Source organism: Rhineura floridana, chromosome 1 (assembly GCF_030035675.1).
Source record: "Rhineura floridana isolate rRhiFlo1 chromosome 1, rRhiFlo1.hap2, whole genome shotgun sequence".
In the NCBI taxonomy this organism is placed as follows: Eukaryota; Metazoa; Chordata; class Lepidosauria; order Squamata; family Rhineuridae; genus Rhineura; species Rhineura floridana.
In genome coordinates, this window is record NC_084480.1 from 28,366,178 (window position 1) to 28,384,206 (window position 18,029).

Consider the following 18,029-nt stretch of genomic DNA (forward strand, 5'->3'; position numbering starts at 1 on the left):
GCCTAAACTCAGAATGAAGTGGACCCAGATAATCAGTGCCATCAAGGAGCACTTGCAGTTGCTCCTCCATCACTCCTTCCACCATGTGCATTTAATTTAAATGGCTGTGCTCAGATTAATTTGTGCTGTTCCTGTAAGGGGCATAATATGGATGATTCCATATATGAAGTTTTATTCCAGAATTGTATATCACCTTGTGGGGGTATTATACCCTGAAAAGATGGTCTAGGAAGCTTTAATGAAGTATAGTGAGATTGGGAACACATAGGCAGTTCTGCCCTCAAATGTCTAGGCTTGCCTCTGCAGGATTTAAATCATGCCCTAGAGTTGTGTTTTATTTTTATGTTAGAAAAAGACATGCCACAAAGTCCTGCATCCCAAGCTTATAAAGTTGATCACAGGAGGACCTTAAACCATGGATGGGGAACCTATGGCCCTCTAGATGATGGTCTACAACTTCCATCATTCCCAACTATCCAGGAGGATACCATGGTCAACTGACTGATGGTGACAGACGTTTTAGCACAACATCTGGAAGGCCACAGGTTTTCCATCCCTGCCATAAAAAAAAGAATAGTCTTTGCTAACCTAGTACAGGCATGGTTGCTGCTGTAGGGGCACTTGTTTGGAAGATGTCTAGAGGGCTGGTCTGTGCAGGTGAAGGCTGTGCTGCAGTTGTCAGAGTGCTTGTTGCAGAAAGTCCAGGAGCAAAGATGTCTGAGCCAAACAAGTCATTGGCTGTACTCTGAAGAGGGAAAAAATGCATTGAGCATAATGCTAGGTGTATATAGGAAGTTCAGCAGTATCCAGGATTACTATAATAACCCCCTGAAACTGCCCTGTAGGTTGTAATAATGATTACAGCTCTTCTCCAGTTGTGATAAGCATGGATTTGTCTTCTTGAAGAATCTCTATGGATTGCATTTAAGGATGCAGTTAAGTCCTGGCTCATTAAAACTGGATTGTGGGCTTCCAGTTACAACAGGGATGGAGAATCTGTGGCCCTCTAGATCAGATGTGGGGAATCTTTAGCCCTCCAGATGTTGCTGAACTACAATTCCCATCATCCCTGGCCAATGGCCATGCTTGCTAGGGCTGATAGAAGTTTGGCCCCTACATCTGGAGGACCATAGATTCCCCACTCCTGCTGTAGATGCTTTAGACTCCAGTTCCTAGCAACCCCAGCCTGCATGGCCAGCAGGGACAATGGGAACTGTAGTTCAGCAACACCTAGAGGGCCACAGGCTGTCCATCTCCAATCTGCAGTTTTCTTGTCAGTTCTGTAGAATAGTAGCCAAGACAAGGTACATTTAGATAGAGAAGTTTTAGATAGCAAGGGCGATGTTACACCATGACATTTTGCAAACTTCTCCTTGATCTTGTGTTTGAGCTTCTGCAATCTCAGCATGCTGCAAACAAAAAACAGTTCCCATTCATCCCTTACATGCTCCATTTCTAGTTCTGCATTACTGAACTACACCAAATGGCTTGCTTTCCATTTCCCAGAGCTATACTCAACACATGCAGTACGAGCTTTTAAGCATCTTACTTACCAGAGTTACAGAAACATGGCAGCATTAGGAAGAGAGACAGAGTTAGGATTAGAAAGAATGATTGATGTGCACAGAAAGCCAAGCCACAGAGTTTAAGGTTTACAGTGACTACGGCCGACAACAGCTTAATAGGACTGAAGGCAAGTTATTTCTCTGCCAGCAGAGGCTTTGCCAAGGAGAGGGAGGGAAATTCCTTCACCTAGTCTAAGTAGGAAAACATGCATGTCACCACTTTGCACATGCACCAACGTTCACCTTAACAGTCCTCCTTCCTCTTCCCGGCTTGGTGCTTTGGGGAGGTGGGTTAATCGTTATAGAGTCATGTGACGTCAATGGGATGTTGCTATCCGAGTCTAGCCGTAATCCATTTTGCACAGGTAATCCTTTGGAAGAACTCTCCAGGAAGACATTGACTGGGGATGCGGCAGGGAAGCCGTTCTGTTCTCTCTCCGGCACCCCATTTGGAGTCCTCGTGGCTAGCTGGGTCGGCTTACTCTCAAGCAGCCACTGGCTGGCCTGCATTTCCTGCTTGCCAGTTCGGTTGGAAATCTGGTCAAACTGTTGCCCAAAATAGTCTACATCCCCATTCATACCACCACTCCCCGTGGGGCTAGTCACAAGGGTTCCCATCTTCTGACCGGGAGGCTTCAGAGAAGAATCAAGTGGGGGGCGTGCCAATTGGTCAGGCTGCGTGAAAGGGTCATCTCTGAAAGGGTCAGGATTGGGGGTAGGGAAGAAACTGAGGTTTGCAGAAAAAGCATTGTCAGGCAAGAAAGGTGGCTGCGGCTTGGACAGTGGTAGGGGAGGCGTGATGTCATTCAAGAAAAGATCCTCCTCTTTGAGAGAAGCTGGAGGGGCCTCAATTTCAGAGTTTAAATCCACTAACAGGATCTCTTTATCCTCCTCCTAGTAGGTTCGAGAGAGAAGACGGATTAGCAGAAGAGTCATTTTAGATATGTGCAAGAGTCTGATGTGTTTATAAAAGAAAAAACCACAGAGCAAGCAGATTGGCAATGAATTCCAGCGATTCTTCAAGCAAGAGATCTATGACCTATACACTTTTGCTATTTGACAGCCGTCCCTATAGCGACGTTTGTGCCCTGATTGCACTAGCTGTTCAATCTTCAAGTTGGGAGTTCTGTAGATTAGGAGCATCAATTAGACAGTTCTGAAGCCATGGTAAAGAGAGAATGTTTATGCTGGCTGTGGAGTCTGTTCCATTAGGGCAAATGGAGCACTGCCCCACCAACCTTAACATGCCCTTGGCCTGCTCCCACCTTCTTATTTACAGCCTGTCCAGGGGGTGGCCCTAGCTATCAGCTGCTTCCTCCTTGATCTCAGTGTTGCCATGATAGAACTCAGCAGAGAGGAGAATAGAGGCAGAACTAGAACTCTCTGGCTCTGGCTCCACCTCCCATTGGTCTCTCTGCCCTTCCAGTCCCAACGGGCTCTATCCTCCACTGGCCACTATGATACCCATGGATAGGACCCCTAATGACATGGTGGCCGGTTTGGAAAAAACACATGCACAGGTATTTGCCCAACAGTCGTAAATTTCCCCAAAGGCTTCCAAGTAGCAAGCCTGAACATGGAGGCAATATGTTTACATGAATCCAGCCAGGATTCTCAGTAGGCTACCTTACTTAAGATGTTTGATAGAAGCGTATGGTACTTCTGCATACATTTCCAATCCTAATGCAAATTTGTTGACCCAGTCACATGTGTATGGATTTTTTTAAACAACAACAATTCACAACCTTTGGCTTATCTGGATAGAACACTTTGGGATTCAGGCACTGCCACCGCAGATGTCAGAATCAATCCCTAAAGCATATGCTCTTCCACTAAGCTGGGGTAACCAACATGGTGGTCTCCTGATACTGCTGGATTCCAACTTTCACCAGCCCCAGTCAGCATGGCCAATGGTCAGGGAAGATGGGAGTTTCAGTCAAACATCATCCAGAGGGCACCATGGCAGCTACCCCTGCACTAAGCCATTGCCATCCTTCCAACATGGCAACTCCTATGAGGCATGAAAAGGCAAAGGACCCAGTCCTATGCACCTTAGCTTGGGGGTGGTACTGGCTTCATGTGTACATATGAGAGGATTCAGTCAGGCCAGTAGTCAACTGGTCATCTGCATCAACTCTGGTCATCTGAATCCTCCCTAAGCATCAAATACAGGGAAGATTCCTATTGTTGATTCATTTAAAGGCTTTCCCAGTGATGAAGTCCACAAGGCCAAGTCTTTACTACTCACTGAGGGGCTGTTCAGGTCAGGAGGAGTAGACATGTCTCCAAACAGATCCATCTGGTCAACACCCTGCAAGTAAAGTTTACAAAAATTAAAATCATACACTGCAGCCTACAAGGTCTTTTGAGTTTAAAATGCTTATTAACCTCTGCAGCCTTGAGCTGGAACAGATTATCTTGCTCTGTTAGTCCAGTTTGCTCAAGAAACGTACTTGCTACTCAAGAAAACGGCTACTCAAGAGAAATCAATCAATCGGCTATTCAGATAAGCTTCTATAGGGACCCTGGCAGTGGCCTGAAGGCACAATTTATTTATTTATTTATTATCTTTATTTATTTATACCCCGCCCTTTTTCCAAGTGGAACTCAGGGCGGCTTACAACAAACATAAATACATATGATTAAAACATTCAAAATTCTACATTAAAATAAGATTAAACCATTAGCACGATTAAAATTTAACATCCACTTAAAATAAATAAAAACACATTAAAAATAGTGCGATTAAGCAATAAACAATGCAGCAACCTCTCAACAAACTGTCCTAACCACCTTTTATTCTAAAAGCCTGTTGGAATAAAAAAGTCTTTGCCTGCCGACAGAAGGACAATAAAGAGGAGGCCATCCTTGCCTCCTTAGGAAGGGAATTCCAAAGCCTAGGGGCAGCCACCGAAAAGGCCCTCTCTCGCATCCCCACCAATTGTGCTTGTGAGGGTGTTGGGACTGTGAGAAAGGCCTCTCCCAAAGATCTCAGGGCCCGGGCAGGCTCATATAGGGAGATACGATCTACAAGACAGCCTGGACCTAGGCCGTATAGGGCTTTATAGGTCACAACCAACGCTTTGAATTGTGCCCAGAAACAAACTGGCAGCCAGTGGAGCTGTTGTAACAGGGGGGTTGTATGCTCCCCATAGCCAGCCCCAGTAAGCATTCCGGCTGCAACTCGCTGTACCAATTGAAGTTTCTGAACAATCTTCAAAGGTAGCCCCATGTAGAGCGCGTTACAGGAATCTAAACGGGATGTACTAAACGGTACGGATCTAAACGGTATACTAAGACTATAGAAGAAAGTGATGCTCCTACCTCTAATTCTACATCTGCTCGCACATACTGTCGAGTTTTTGGATGATTGAGAAGATGTAAGACGGTTGTTATGAGAGCTTCATTTATACGGCTTAACTGACAATCAATCACATTTTTCAAAATGGTACTTAGACCACCTCGAAGAGAGACCATTGTCTTGCTGGAGCTAAGCAGGCCTGGATGGGTGGTCAATAGTGTAGTGGCAAATTCAGAAGTGTAGGATTCCTTCACGATAGTCACAGCTACACCCTCTCACAGCCACACCCCTTTCCACTTTTCCTCATTTCTCTTGCTGTTCCAGCAATCTCGCGAGCCGTACTCCACTACAACAGATGTCCCTAGGAGCCGAGCAGCATGAAAGGGGAGCCTGTGAGTTGGCTACTGAGAAGAGTCTTCTCAATGGCTGACCCACCTCCCAAAAAAGTAAGGGTTCTATGCCCCCCCTGCAACCCTAGATGACAACCCTGTAGGGTAGCCACTTGGGAACCACATGTATCTCTTTGGGTCCCATGACAAAACATGATATAAAATCAAGAACACAGATAACATACCAGCTTTATTTTGCCAACTTGATCCATAGTTGTTTCATCACCACCATTCTAGAACAAAGCAAAAAAATAAAAAAGGCAGTGTTTTGGTCTCTGCTATATGAATACAGAGAAAGAACAAGCTTCCCACATCTCATATTGTTTGCAAGTAGCAGCTGTATTTGATGTCTGTTAGGGATCACATTTGGCTTTTCATGCCTAAAGACTGTTTACTCATTTCTTACCTCAGCAGGTTTATTGGCCTCTTCATTCTGAAAGAGAAGTCATTTCGTCAGCATATATGGAAAGGCCTTATGCCAGATCATGCTATTTGTCCATCTCTCTGCATTAACAGGCAGCAGCTCCCCAACCACTCTCAGAAGCCAGAGTCTTTCCCCATCACCTGCTACCTCACCTAGAGCATGGACAAGTTACATATGGGACCTTTTGCAAGCAAGGTATGTTCTCTCCTATCAAGCTATGGTCCCTGCCCTCAATGGGATGGGTATAGGCTTACGTTCTCAGATCTTGTTGATCTATCTTCACTGCCTTTGAACTAGACTTCCCTGGTATTAAGTGGTACCACTAAATTTCAGCCCTGTTCAATTTATCTTAGGTCAATCAAGTTCAAAGTCCAAATGACATTTACCCAATGCAGCTTTGGATCAATAGCAAGCTTCATTTGTCGCTTACGAACAGCTACTTGGTAGCTTAAAAAACTGAAAAGCTTAACAGTAGGCGGCATTACCTTTCGCTTGTCACCCTCTTCTTTTTTCTTGATGTTATAGATTACTTGGAAGAGATCCTTCAGATCTACAACTAGAGGTTCAGCCTAGAAGACAGAAACAGGCCATATCTTTAAGCAGGAGTGCCACAAGTGACTGAATGGACAGGGGTTTGCTACCATGAAGTGGCAATCTATCACAGTTTAGTTTATTTTCAATTGAAGTAGAATTGAATTTGAGCCCTAATTCAGGTCTAGCCTAGTGGAAATTTCTCCCAGCATTTCTACCTTTAATGTTGTAAACCACCCAGGGAGCTTCGGCTATGGGGCGGTATATAAATGCAATAATAATAATAGTTGGCCAAAGTACCATTTTTTTGCCATGCTTTGAGTTTCATAATGTCCAAATAGGGCTTTAGCAACATTTTTCTCCAAGGACCCAAACTGACTTGACAACATCAAGAAAAACTTCCTAACTATTAGAGTGGTACTACAAGGGAACTGATTACCTAGGGAGGTGGTGGGCTGTCCAACACTGGAAGCACTCAAGACGCAGCGGGAAGTCACCTGTCAGGTATGCTTTAAGTTGGATTCCTGCACTGAGCAGGGGGTTGCACTCAATGGCCTTATAGGCCCCTTCCAACTCCACTGTTCTAGGATTCTATGACTCATCTGCACAGACCCGCTGAACTGTTTCCCTGGATTCCTACCTTTAACCACTAGTTAGCCAATGTATACAGGATCGTGACTACAGACCTGCTGTGATGCGTACTGTAGAACTCAAGGATAGAGTCTTTGTGCAACCTTAGATACTTTCTAGCACAGTTGTCAACGTGGCATCTGCTGGCACACATGTGCCCACAGGGGCTTCCCTGATACCCACAGGGGTCTCTCCTCTCACTGGAGTTCAGCTTTAACAGAAGCATTCTCTTGTAGCCACATGCAGGTTGACCATGAAAGTTTATCTCGTTTGCAAATGTGCCCACAGGCCTCTAAAGTCTGGTGACCTCTGCTTTAATTTGATGCGATTTTTTTGAGGGAGGGAGACCATGTAAAATCATGTACATTCATGAAGATCTATCGTTATTCTACTGGATCCAACTTTACCCAGATCTCACAGAAAAGTCAGGAGAGTATATGCATGTGAACATGCACTCTTTCTGTTGTAGAAGTGAAGAGACCCAGGCAAGGGGGAAAGAAGACACTAGAGGGGTGGTGCTGGCACAATTCCAAATGTGCCCACAGGTCCGAAAAGGCTGCCAACCCCTGCTTTTGAGGAAGCATGGAACCAGTTTAAATGTGTCCTTGAGCATAATGTTAAAGAAGCATAAAAATGCCAACTCTTAATAATGGGTTTGATCCAGACAAAGATGGTTATGTCCCATCACTATCCATTGGACTTAGCCATGAGCTACTTAATCTGGATTCAACATGATGTATTTGTTTATTCATTGTGGATAAAGCACATGGGGGGGGGAAACTTGCAACTGATACAAGTTAAATGTGAACATAGAGCCAAAAGCAGCCTTGTTTCATTAGTTCCAAGTCACCACTGTGGACTAGTCTAAAGATGGGCAGAGAATGTATGTCACTAAGTCCGTTGTGGAAGATAAAACTGGGGTTGCATTACAGCCACATGATACACATTTTCTCATCGTGTTCCCATATGTTCTACTGCCCTTTTTAAAAGAAAATCAGCACAAGATGCATTGAACTGTGTCTCTCAAGAACAAGACAGACTATGCCTTCTCTGTATCAGTTCCCCACTGTGGAACACATTGTGAAATCAAGGTTATCTGTTCCTATTACTATTGGCTCTAACAGGTGTTAGCTTAAAAGACAATTTAGTTACAGAGTTTATCATTCATTATGAATCCTGCTCCAAGTTTTTTTATATTGTAAGTTATGTGTCTTTTAGGGTCTTGTACATGACTTGTTCCATAAGAGAAAGTAGTATAGACAATGTAAGGCATCATGAGTGGGACTTGCACGCCAACCCCTATAATCCAGCAGCAAATTCCAAGATTTGGAGATTACCTAAGCCTACTAGATCACACCAAAGGACCATTTAGTCCAGCATCCTGTTCTTACTGGCCAACCAGATGCCTATGGGAAGCCAGCAAGCAGGACCGAAGTACACCAGCACTCTCCCCAATTGCAATTCCTAGCAACTTGCATTCAGAGCATACTACCTGCAATAGCAGAGGTAGAACATTAAGCCGTCTGTTTGCTTCCCTAAGCTCCCTTTCAGAGGAAGAGCAGGGTATAAATCTGATAAATAATGATCATGACTAGTTGATAGCCTCATCCTCCATGAATTTGTCTGATCCTCTCTTAAAGTCATCCAATTTGTGTCCATTACTATTCCTTGTGAGAGCAGATATTTTAACTATGCATTGTGTGAAGTAATTTATTTTGTCTGTCTTGGAATTTAATTAGAGCACTATTTGTATTTTTGCTCTGTTCAGCATGGAACCTACGTAGATCCACGTATCTACAACGCTAGTTGCTTCTATGCAACCAGAGCGCTAGTTATTTTGAACAATTGTATATTAGCATCCCGCATCTCAATAGCCCGCAATTTAAACTTTTACCTGCTGTGCTGTTTTAATGGCAAAAAACTGGTGCTGCCCTTCTCCTCCACAAACATAGCCAAAGGCACGGTTGTCAGTCACATCCCGAGCTATAAAGGAGATTTTGTTGACTGGGTGCTCATGCTCAATGACCTGGAATCAAAGCGGATGACACAAGACCGGACTTTAACTCTTGAAAAGGTGTACTACTTTGAGCCTTGATGAATCATCGAGTTAGAGGAGATCTTGGAGGCAATCTTGTCCAACTAGATTTTATTATATTGTGTCCAGATTTTTAATTTTTATTTTATCTGTATGCTTATTTTGTACGCCGCCCAGAGTGGCTGGATAGCCAGCCAGATGGGCGACTAAGAAATTCAAATTCAATAAATAAAACTCATTACTCAGAGTGGTGCAAACAGAGCTATAGCACCCCTAACAAATGGCTATCTAGCTTCTGTTTGAAGCTCTTCAGTGAAGAGTCTACCACACTTCTATGCAATTGGTCCCATCGTTGAACTGCTCTTAAATAGCCAATAATTCCCCAACCTCACCCCAGTGTCCAACCAAAATCAGCCTTCTTATAAAAGTTTTTAAGCCCATAAATCTAGTCCTGTTCTCTGAGGCAGTATGGAACATCGATTTCAGAATTTCTTGCATATCACCTGTACTTAACTGTCTATGCAGGATGCATTCTCATACTTTCTCCCCACAAGGCCAACGTGCTGAGGCTTTACCGGTGGGCCTCAGTCACAGAATGCAGGGATGAAGCTAGTCACAATAAGGTGGCAGATGAAGACCTAGTTTGGCATAATCAGCTGGCAATCATTGACACCATTTTCTTTTGATAGGTTTATTCTCTATTTTAGTGATGGATGCTTTAATGTAGTTCTTTCACTCTGTATTTTAATTACAGGCAGCTGTATTTTTGTCATTGGGTTTTATTCTTGTTATTTTGCTATTGGTTTTCACTCGTTTGTGAACCGCCTTGTAATATGTCCTTGAAATGAAAGGCGGTATATCATTTATTTCAACGACAACAATTTACAGTCTTAATCATGCACTGGAAGTTTGACTTTCCCGTAAGGACTGCTGCTAGCCCAGCTTCCTTTAATTTCAGCATCCACCATCCAACAAAGGATACCGTAGACAAAGTTGTCAGCGTCAACAGAGCTGGAACTTTTCAGGCTCGCTGCATAAGTCATGCCAGCATGTGCACACAAACCCTGACCACAAGTAGCTCTGGGCCATGCCTCAAAACATTATAGAGATGGCCAAAACATTGTCAAGAGTAGTTTGTGTCAGGGAAGTTTCACTCTTCAGCTTAGAAGGGACTACAAAGGAGAGGTTATTTATATACCTACATAAACCCAGTAGCGATTGGAAGATAGCATGTCTGTTGCTTACCCTTTGGTCCAACAAAATTAAAATGCCACAATTAAAATCTTCGCTTGGCATTCATAAACCAGAATTTCTTATCAAGGGTTTATGTGTCTTATGTGATGAGCTAAGGTTTGCTAGCAAAGCAACAGCCATCCCCACACTAGGGTTTGGTTCAGGTCCACTAAAAGATACTTTACCTAGATGGAAAATTAACTACATAGATAATTAACTATATGAATAACTAACTGGCCTGGACCAGTTACAGAATTTCTTTTGAAGTGTATCCAGTAGGAAAGCTGCTGTTTGGTTAAGCACATCTTTAGAAGTTTCTTCACCCCAACAAGGTTGAGGTTAGACTGGTGTCACATTATAGAGAATGGATAGATCTCACAATAGGGTTGGCCTGGCCTTCCTGGAACTTACCCCTGTCTTCTCATCTATGATTTTGATCCCAGTAAGAGAGATGTTCACCCATATTTTCTGTTTGTGCTGTCCTTGAGAACGAGCTGCTACTGCCATTCCCTACAAAGGCAAAACCAACATAAAGGGGAAATGCTTCAGTATTCAAGGTGTACTCCTGACAATGTAAACTTAGTTAAGTATGGTTTAGGATTATCACTTAGGCCAGGGGTGGGGAACCTGAGGCCCACCAGATGTTGTATTCCAGTTCCCAGGATGGTCAGTGAATGATGGTAGTAACAAGTCTAGTGGTATCTGGAGGGCTGCCAGCTTCCCATCTCTTTCTTAGAGAAGCTCCAACTCTTAGTGACAGCCACACACTTGTCTAGTTGCCTCACAATCTCAACTTTAGGATTGGATGGATTGGGTGGATACTCTTGCAAGAGTTCCCTTGCATTCCAGGCCAGTGTCAGTCAGGTCAGTAATATTTAAGAGACTCAAATGCAGTTGTTGACAAGTAGCCACCATGAACTCCACATCTGGAGGCTATTCAGAGGGTCATTTGTTGCATCATGACACAGGAGAACAGTGTTGTGCACAGTAACTTTTCAAATACAGGAGTTTACCATTGCTATTTCAATACATTAGCAAGTACACATTTGTCATAAGAATGGTTATTCCTCATCTCCATTTCCCCAAAGAACAGAGTTCTGGCACCGACACAAGATGGTGACATTCCACCCATGAAATGAAATTCATCATGGAACACACCTGAATCCACAAGGCATCAGATAAGTTCCAACTATATAACCTTCTAGCAATGTTCCATCTTACTCTGGATTTTTCTGCTATGCAACATCTTAGACATGGTAATCTGAATCCACACCATAAGAAACTTGCAAGTTTGTCACTTCCATTTCCATTAGTTTAAGCCCATTGAAAACGGGTGGTATAACTGCCATCGCTACAAGAGCCTCCAGGAACTGTAGTTTTGCGAGGATGTCATTTACAATCCCTGGCCCTAAGAGAGTTGCAATCCTTATCTACTGCCTTTACTTTAAAAAAAGGAGGAAACAAGACAGACCCACCTTTAGCTTCATCATTGAATCTTGACTCATCTTGTCTCCCCTTGCTTCTGGAACATCATCAATGCCAATCAGTTTGGCCTTGTATCTTACACCATCACCTTGAAATCTGGCCAAGAGGAATTCTTCTGTCTTTTCCGGTCCTGAAAAACCAGTTTCTAGTCATGTGCATTTGCCTGTGGTATGTTGAAGCTATAAATAATCAGAATCTGTATCTGTTTGTTCTTAATTATGCATTTCATAATGATGCCAATTGCCCCCCTCTATGTATGTAGCCTGTAAGTATGTTCTCCAGATATACTGAGATTCAATGGGTAACAACTGTTTCATCTCTGTACTGGCAGTGGAATGCACTTGAGCAAGAGCAGGGACAATTCACTCATGAAAATGTTAAGTGTCAAGAGCCAGGGCTTGCTGCAGATTCCTCTCCAATGTCTGCTTGGACACAGGTCTGTTTGTGACCATGCAATCCAAGCCAAAGCCCCAAGGTGGCAGCCTTCTGCCAAATTCCTGCTCATCTGCTTCTTTCAAAGCACTGGTTTATGACCCCTTTAAATCAAAAACCAGTTGGGCATGTAGGACAGTCCGAGTCTTGTGTGTACTTTAGCAACCCATTAGAAAACTCAAGGATGGACAGGCATTCCTATCAAAAGGTTGCAGTGTTAAGAACTTATTTAAAATTCTTGGACTAACTGCCTACCAACTCTTGAGTACAGCAACTCTTTAGGAGCAGCAGCATTGTCCTGCCTCCTGATCTATTTATGCCTTACCTTTCTTTTTCTCCTTTTTGGAAGGCTGTGCTTTTGGTGGTGCCTGTTGCTGGGCAGGCTGATTGTTTACACTAGTTGTTTCTGCTTCATTCGACATGGTGAGAGGCCAGCCTCAACTCCAGGAGCAAATGCTGCACTTGATAATGCGACTGGAATCCAGTTAGCAATCCTCAGTGGATAGGCATACTATTTTGACCTTCAGGAGAGAAAAATCTAGATTCAGTCAGTGTTGCCACTGTGTTGAATTTAGGCGATACAATATATAGTTCTAGAAACAGGAAGATGATAAATGATGCTTTTTATGAGGTCAGACTATTTGTCCATCTAGCACAGTATTGTCTGTAGAAGGGGATCCTTCCAATCCTCTGCTGCTAGATGCTTTGAAACTGGAGGTGAGCAGTGACTGAACCTGAACCTTTTTTATGCACAGCACATGCTCTACTACTGCGCTATGCTCCTTCATCAATAACCTAAGGGTGTAAAGATTACTCATGCAGATGCATGAAGAATTGATGCAATTCATTTACAAGGTTCTTAGCATACTATAAAACAGGGGTTCCCAAACTGTGGTCTGTGGACCACCAGGGGCCACAAGCTTAATTCAGGTGGTCCACGGCATCTGTGGATTTGTGGCTGAAGATAGGAGATGGCACACCCATTGCATTAAGTGGTCATATTGAACTGCATTTCCATTGCTTTTATTTCTTAATTGTATTTTATTGCATTACAATTTGCATTCTATGGAATTCAAATTGCAATACAATAAAATGCAACATGTAAGAAAAAGAAGCAACAAGAAACAAAAGGCATACTGCCTCTAGCACAGTACATTACAATTGCAACAACAGCAGAAAAATCACGAAGCGGTCTCTAGAGACCCTCAGCAATGTTCAAGTGGTCTGTGGGGAACCATTGCTATAAAACCAACTCCTCTGAATGCATCTGCTTTACAGAACAGTGGTTGCATCCGTGATGGACACAAGTATGGGTAACGTTAAGTTTAGCAGGCCCAACTCAGAGTTTACCATAGAATTCAGATTATGCGGGGACACCTGTGAAGCCTGGGGTGCTCGCTCAATCTGGATTTCACCACAGTCCTCACATCCACCCAGATCTTAAAGGGGATTTCCTAGCCAATCACTCCAAGTCCCAGGCAGAAGGCTCTTTCACACTCCACATCCCAGCATGAACAGAGGCTTTTAAAGCCATTCCCTCATGATGCACACTGAGATGCTTAAGGAAAGAACTCCAGGCATCGGGCTGCATACACAGGATATGTCCCTTTGCCTAGTTTTAGCTTGCATAGGAATGAGTGTGGGTGGGACCAGTGATGTTGACCCTTCCATCTCCTGTTCAATGCCATCTGTTAGCATAGTTCCCTGGCTGACAACTAACCTATCCAAGCACAAACACTGAAAGCTATAATCTCATATTTTAGTCACTTTGAAGCACCACTGGTTTCCAAGGGTCTTTCGTTTCAGTGAATCAAGGACTGTTGCAAAGTAGATTGAACACCAATAAACCAGTTATCAAACATTAAGGATGGTTATTAAGTGGCTACAGAGGCTGCACGCTTCTGCACTATAGGGCCTTCATTCCAGTTTTACTCCAAGGAGTTCTTTAAGCCTCTACAAGGCTCTTCAAAATGTTAACTTACAAAGCGTTAATAAATTATTGGGATAAAGTTATGATACACTTAGGCACCAGATCCCAGTTCCTCAGAAGTCATGGAGATGGAGAAATATCACACAACCCTAGCATAGCTGCACCACTTCAAAACATGGAATTGACATTTACACTTTTATTTATTTATTTATTTTATTTAATTTATATACCGCCCAAAGCCCAAAGGCTCTCTGGGCGGTGTACAAAAAGATAAAACAAGCACAGTGTATAAATACAATAAATCAAGAAACAAAAACAAACAAACAATAAAAGAACTAAACAACGTCCAAAATACAAAATAATAGTGAAATACTGTTAAAATACACTTTAAAATGCCTGGGAGTATAAAAAGTATAGAAACTTTTCTGTCTCACGCCATGGGGTGATGGGAAGTGGAGAGCAACAACATCTAGGTGACCACACATTCCCCATCCTTCTTCTAACTAAAGAAAATTACTTTAGGTCAGCCTTCACTGATGTGGTATCCCCCTTGGTCATCCTGTCTGTGCCTGATCGAAACTGGACTCCAAAGTATCTCCTGATAAGATAGTATCTGCAGCAGGCCCTCCGCCACAGAGCATGGTGATCGACTTGGTATGTAAGAGGTAAGATGGTCTTTCAAGTATCATATGCTTCATAATGTTTCATGGGAAGTGATTCATAAATGAAAATACTTCATAACCTTCCAAATGTTGTGGCTCAGTTGCAGCTGGAAATGCTGCTATGTATAATCTCTTGTCTGTTTTCCCCACCCTTTCATCAAGGGGGCTGGAACTTTGTGCAAGAACTCCTTCCCCCAGATGCTAACTCCACTTGCCCCCACAGGCTTGGTGTTTACACTATGGGAGTGTTACTTGAATGTGGTAGATGGGCAGATCTTTCAGTGGTGAAGCCCTAGGAAGGCTCTGCCATACTACTTGCCTGCATGCCCTGCTCAGCTGCAAGTATTTGGAATTCTACAACTTCCAAGCCAAACAGGTCACTACTAGCTATTCAGCGTTCCTATACACCAGACCTGGCCTTCATTCCAGTGGCAGGTATTTGTTAAGCCCTTAAGTAAATGCTGACTGATTTTGGCAGAGTCGCTTTTCCTGAGCCTAATCTGGAAATTCTAGTTGAGGCTGGATTTCAAAGTATTTAGGACATAGGATGCAGATGTCACATGCTTGCTTTTGAGTACTCCGTTTTGCACTCTTGAAGGTACCATACAGTTGCTCCACTGTACCAGTGGCGGTCACCATTCAGCCACTTGCACAAGATGAGGCTTCAACAAACATCACACACTTTGGAGCCATATGGAGGTGGAAGATGGCTACGGGCGAGGGAGCTATGGTCAACGGAGCTCTTCTACAGATGGCTTTTACGGAGTAATTCTCCCCCCCCACTGGAAGCTGCAACGTTTGGAGTGCATGGGAAAGATGGGGGAGCCCCCCCTTCTTTCCATACTGCCTCCCTTGTTATTTGACCTGAATTGGACACTAGCTACCGGCATGTCCCAGAGACTTTACCTACATCAGGCCGCCGCCGCCACCGCCGCCTCTCATGGTGGAGAGCGCCGAGCTGGGCTGGACGCAGAGGCAGGCAGGAGCCGGAGACTGGCGGGTCGGGTGTTGCGGCCTGACCTTGGAAGACGACATTGCTGTGATAATCTTTCGGCTTCTGAGGAGTGGGAGGTGCCCCTGCTAAGGCTGTCGTTTTGCCATGCAGCCTCTGTTTGTTTTGCCTGCTATCAGTCGCGTTTACACCCTGGCTCCTCTACCTTGGCTTCCTTGAGAACTGCCCTGTTGGTTTTGATTTCGAGGGGCCTGTTGTCCCACCCCTCTCTTTCTTGGAGTTGCTGGATGTTAAGATCGGGGAGGATGTTGCTTTACATCTTGCAAATGAACTATTGCCACACTGGTTCGATGCTTACGCCAGGAACCTCCACCGGTAGTTACACCTCCAGACTATACAGGAGAGAAGCCCTATTATTTTTGGAACTTGTTGCTTTTACGTTATTGTTAGTTTTTATTGTTAGTCGCTTAATGTTTTGATGTTTACATGTTCTGCTTTGTACATCGCTTAGAGTGGCTGACAATTCAGCCAGATAAGCGACTAATAAGTCGAATAAATAAATAAATAAATAAATAAATAAATATAAGTCTCTCTTCAAACAATCCAGAAACCTGTGCACGCCACTTCAAGCCCAGCATCTCAAGACCCAGGCATTAGAGAGAATATAATTCATAGTTTTACTATGCAGTATATGCTTATAACATGGTGCTGGAAGTAAGATGTGACAAAGGCACCCTATTAATTTAGCTACACTGACTAAGGGACACCATTGTTTTAAGCATCAGAGGACCTCATAGTCAAGTTAGAACAGACAACAGCAGGAGCAGTGCCATCCCCCTGCTTTTGCACAGGGATGTGCAGGAACTTTGTATCAATCCCAAACCAAAGTGTGTGCTTTGTGGAAGGATTTTGGATTTGTCTAGGGCGAAGCTGGATGTGTACAAGCCCCCCTTGGAATGCCACAGTGGGACAGAAGGAAGTGCAGCCTGTTTCCCATGCTTTTTTCTAGCAAATCAGGCTGACTGGCCTATTCAGGTTGTTTTAAGCTTCCTCCCCCCCAAGGTGAGCCAGACATTTTTACCATTTTGTATTTTATGTCTTATTGTACATTTTGTTGTGAACTGCCCTGATATTTTATGCGAGGGGTGGTCTATTATAAATTAAAAGATATAGCAGCATTTATTTTTCTAGAGACCTGCTTTCTCCAAGATTGAATTCTTTACTTCTTACTTGGTGCTTATTAGCGCTCAACTGAAGCTAGCGGAATGCTGACCTGGTTGCTTAAGGGTACAAAGGCTACAGGTTTATAGAGTTAATATTTTAGGGATTGAGATTCCTTTGATCCTTCAATGCTCATCTTCAGCTAAGAAGATGCAGGCCAAGAAACACAATTTTCCTCTTAGGAAGAGCGCATGCTCAACTTAATTTCAACTAGAGGAACTCCTTACTCCAGGAGGCACCTTGAGAAATGTTCCAAGGTCAGGCAGCTTGAAGACCTGTGCACTGGGACACACAGAAGCTCCACACCATTGTATCCATTTGGGTATCAAAATATTTATCAGGGCTCCCCCCGCCCCTCTTCATCTTTGCAAAGTGAAGCGCTGCAGGGAATCTGGCACAACACCTTTGTAAATACTATGAATTGCCGAGGTGAAAGAGCCCGGTTTTTAAGGTATGGAATTCACCAACTGGGCTTAAATCCATTTGTGACATACCTTCATAGTGTTTTTTTTAACAAAATTAAAACAGTTCTCTGCTTTGGGCCATGTGTTAGCATGGCACAAGTCACAGCCAAGAAGTTCAAAAGGTGATTCAATGTGACCATTTGTGTAGTTGCAACTAAGCAAGTTCCCAATCCTGTGACTCCCCATTTTTTTAACCAAGCACAAATCATGATCTTCTGTGTCATCACCACATGCATGCCAGTGGCAGTATGAGTCATGGAAAGGCTTCAGGTGATGTTATTAATGTGTTTAAACACCATACTTAACCTGGTTGCTCTCAAATTTGGAGGAAACTCAGGTGTAGGGCCCCACACCTTTTTCTCTCTTGAAATTGTTTCTTAAGATAGTGGTTGCAGCCAACTGCCCTGGGGAAAACAGCCAGGGGGGAGCTATTTTCCATAGAAGGAAGCTGCATGGGTAGTGTTGCCAGGTCAGAAGCATCCCAAACCCTGAGATTTCAGAGGCGGATCCTAGTGATGTCATTAAGTATGATACATTAAGCATCAACCAGACTTGCTTGGAGCATACCACTAAAAAAAAATTATCCAATTGGAAATTAAGATAGAAATCTTAGCTAAATGATGGTGCTTCCAGGTCCAGCTGAAGTGACAGGCTCATTCCTTCTCACCTACTTAGAGATCCTGGGTAAGGAACATTTAATCTAGCCTACTTGCTTCTAGAAAGAAGGGTTTAAGTGCCCTCAGGCCAGGCCGGTCACCAGAAGGCCATGGTAGGA

General features: G+C 43.6%; 1 protein-coding gene across 3 annotated transcripts in view; it reads right to left on the minus strand.

The window, feature by feature from the left end:
• Window positions 1–18,029, minus strand: part of DAB2 (DAB adaptor protein 2) — a 49,628-nt gene that overhangs the window by 9,766 nt on the left and 21,833 nt on the right. For 2 of the 3 annotated variants that reach the window (XM_061616935.1, XM_061616943.1), the window contains exons 2-11: window positions 12,351–12,546; window positions 11,584–11,723; window positions 10,520–10,618; window positions 8,735–8,866; window positions 6,165–6,248; window positions 5,662–5,688; window positions 5,441–5,488; window positions 3,814–3,876; window positions 1,809–2,459; window positions 589–745 (exon numbers count right to left, since the gene is read on the minus strand). In XM_061616935.1, coding sequence (XP_061472919.1) covers window positions 589–745; window positions 1,809–2,459; window positions 3,814–3,876; window positions 5,441–5,488; window positions 5,662–5,688; window positions 6,165–6,248; window positions 8,735–8,866; window positions 10,520–10,618; window positions 11,584–11,723; window positions 12,351–12,447 — 1,498 coding nt within the window. In that variant the 5' untranslated portion in view covers window positions 12,448–12,546. The remainder of the gene's footprint in view (window positions 1–588; window positions 746–1,808; window positions 2,460–3,813; window positions 3,877–5,440; window positions 5,489–5,661; window positions 5,689–6,164; window positions 6,249–8,734; window positions 8,867–10,519; window positions 10,619–11,583; window positions 11,724–12,350; window positions 12,547–18,029) is intronic. The other variant, XM_061616954.1, reaches the window with a different exon arrangement.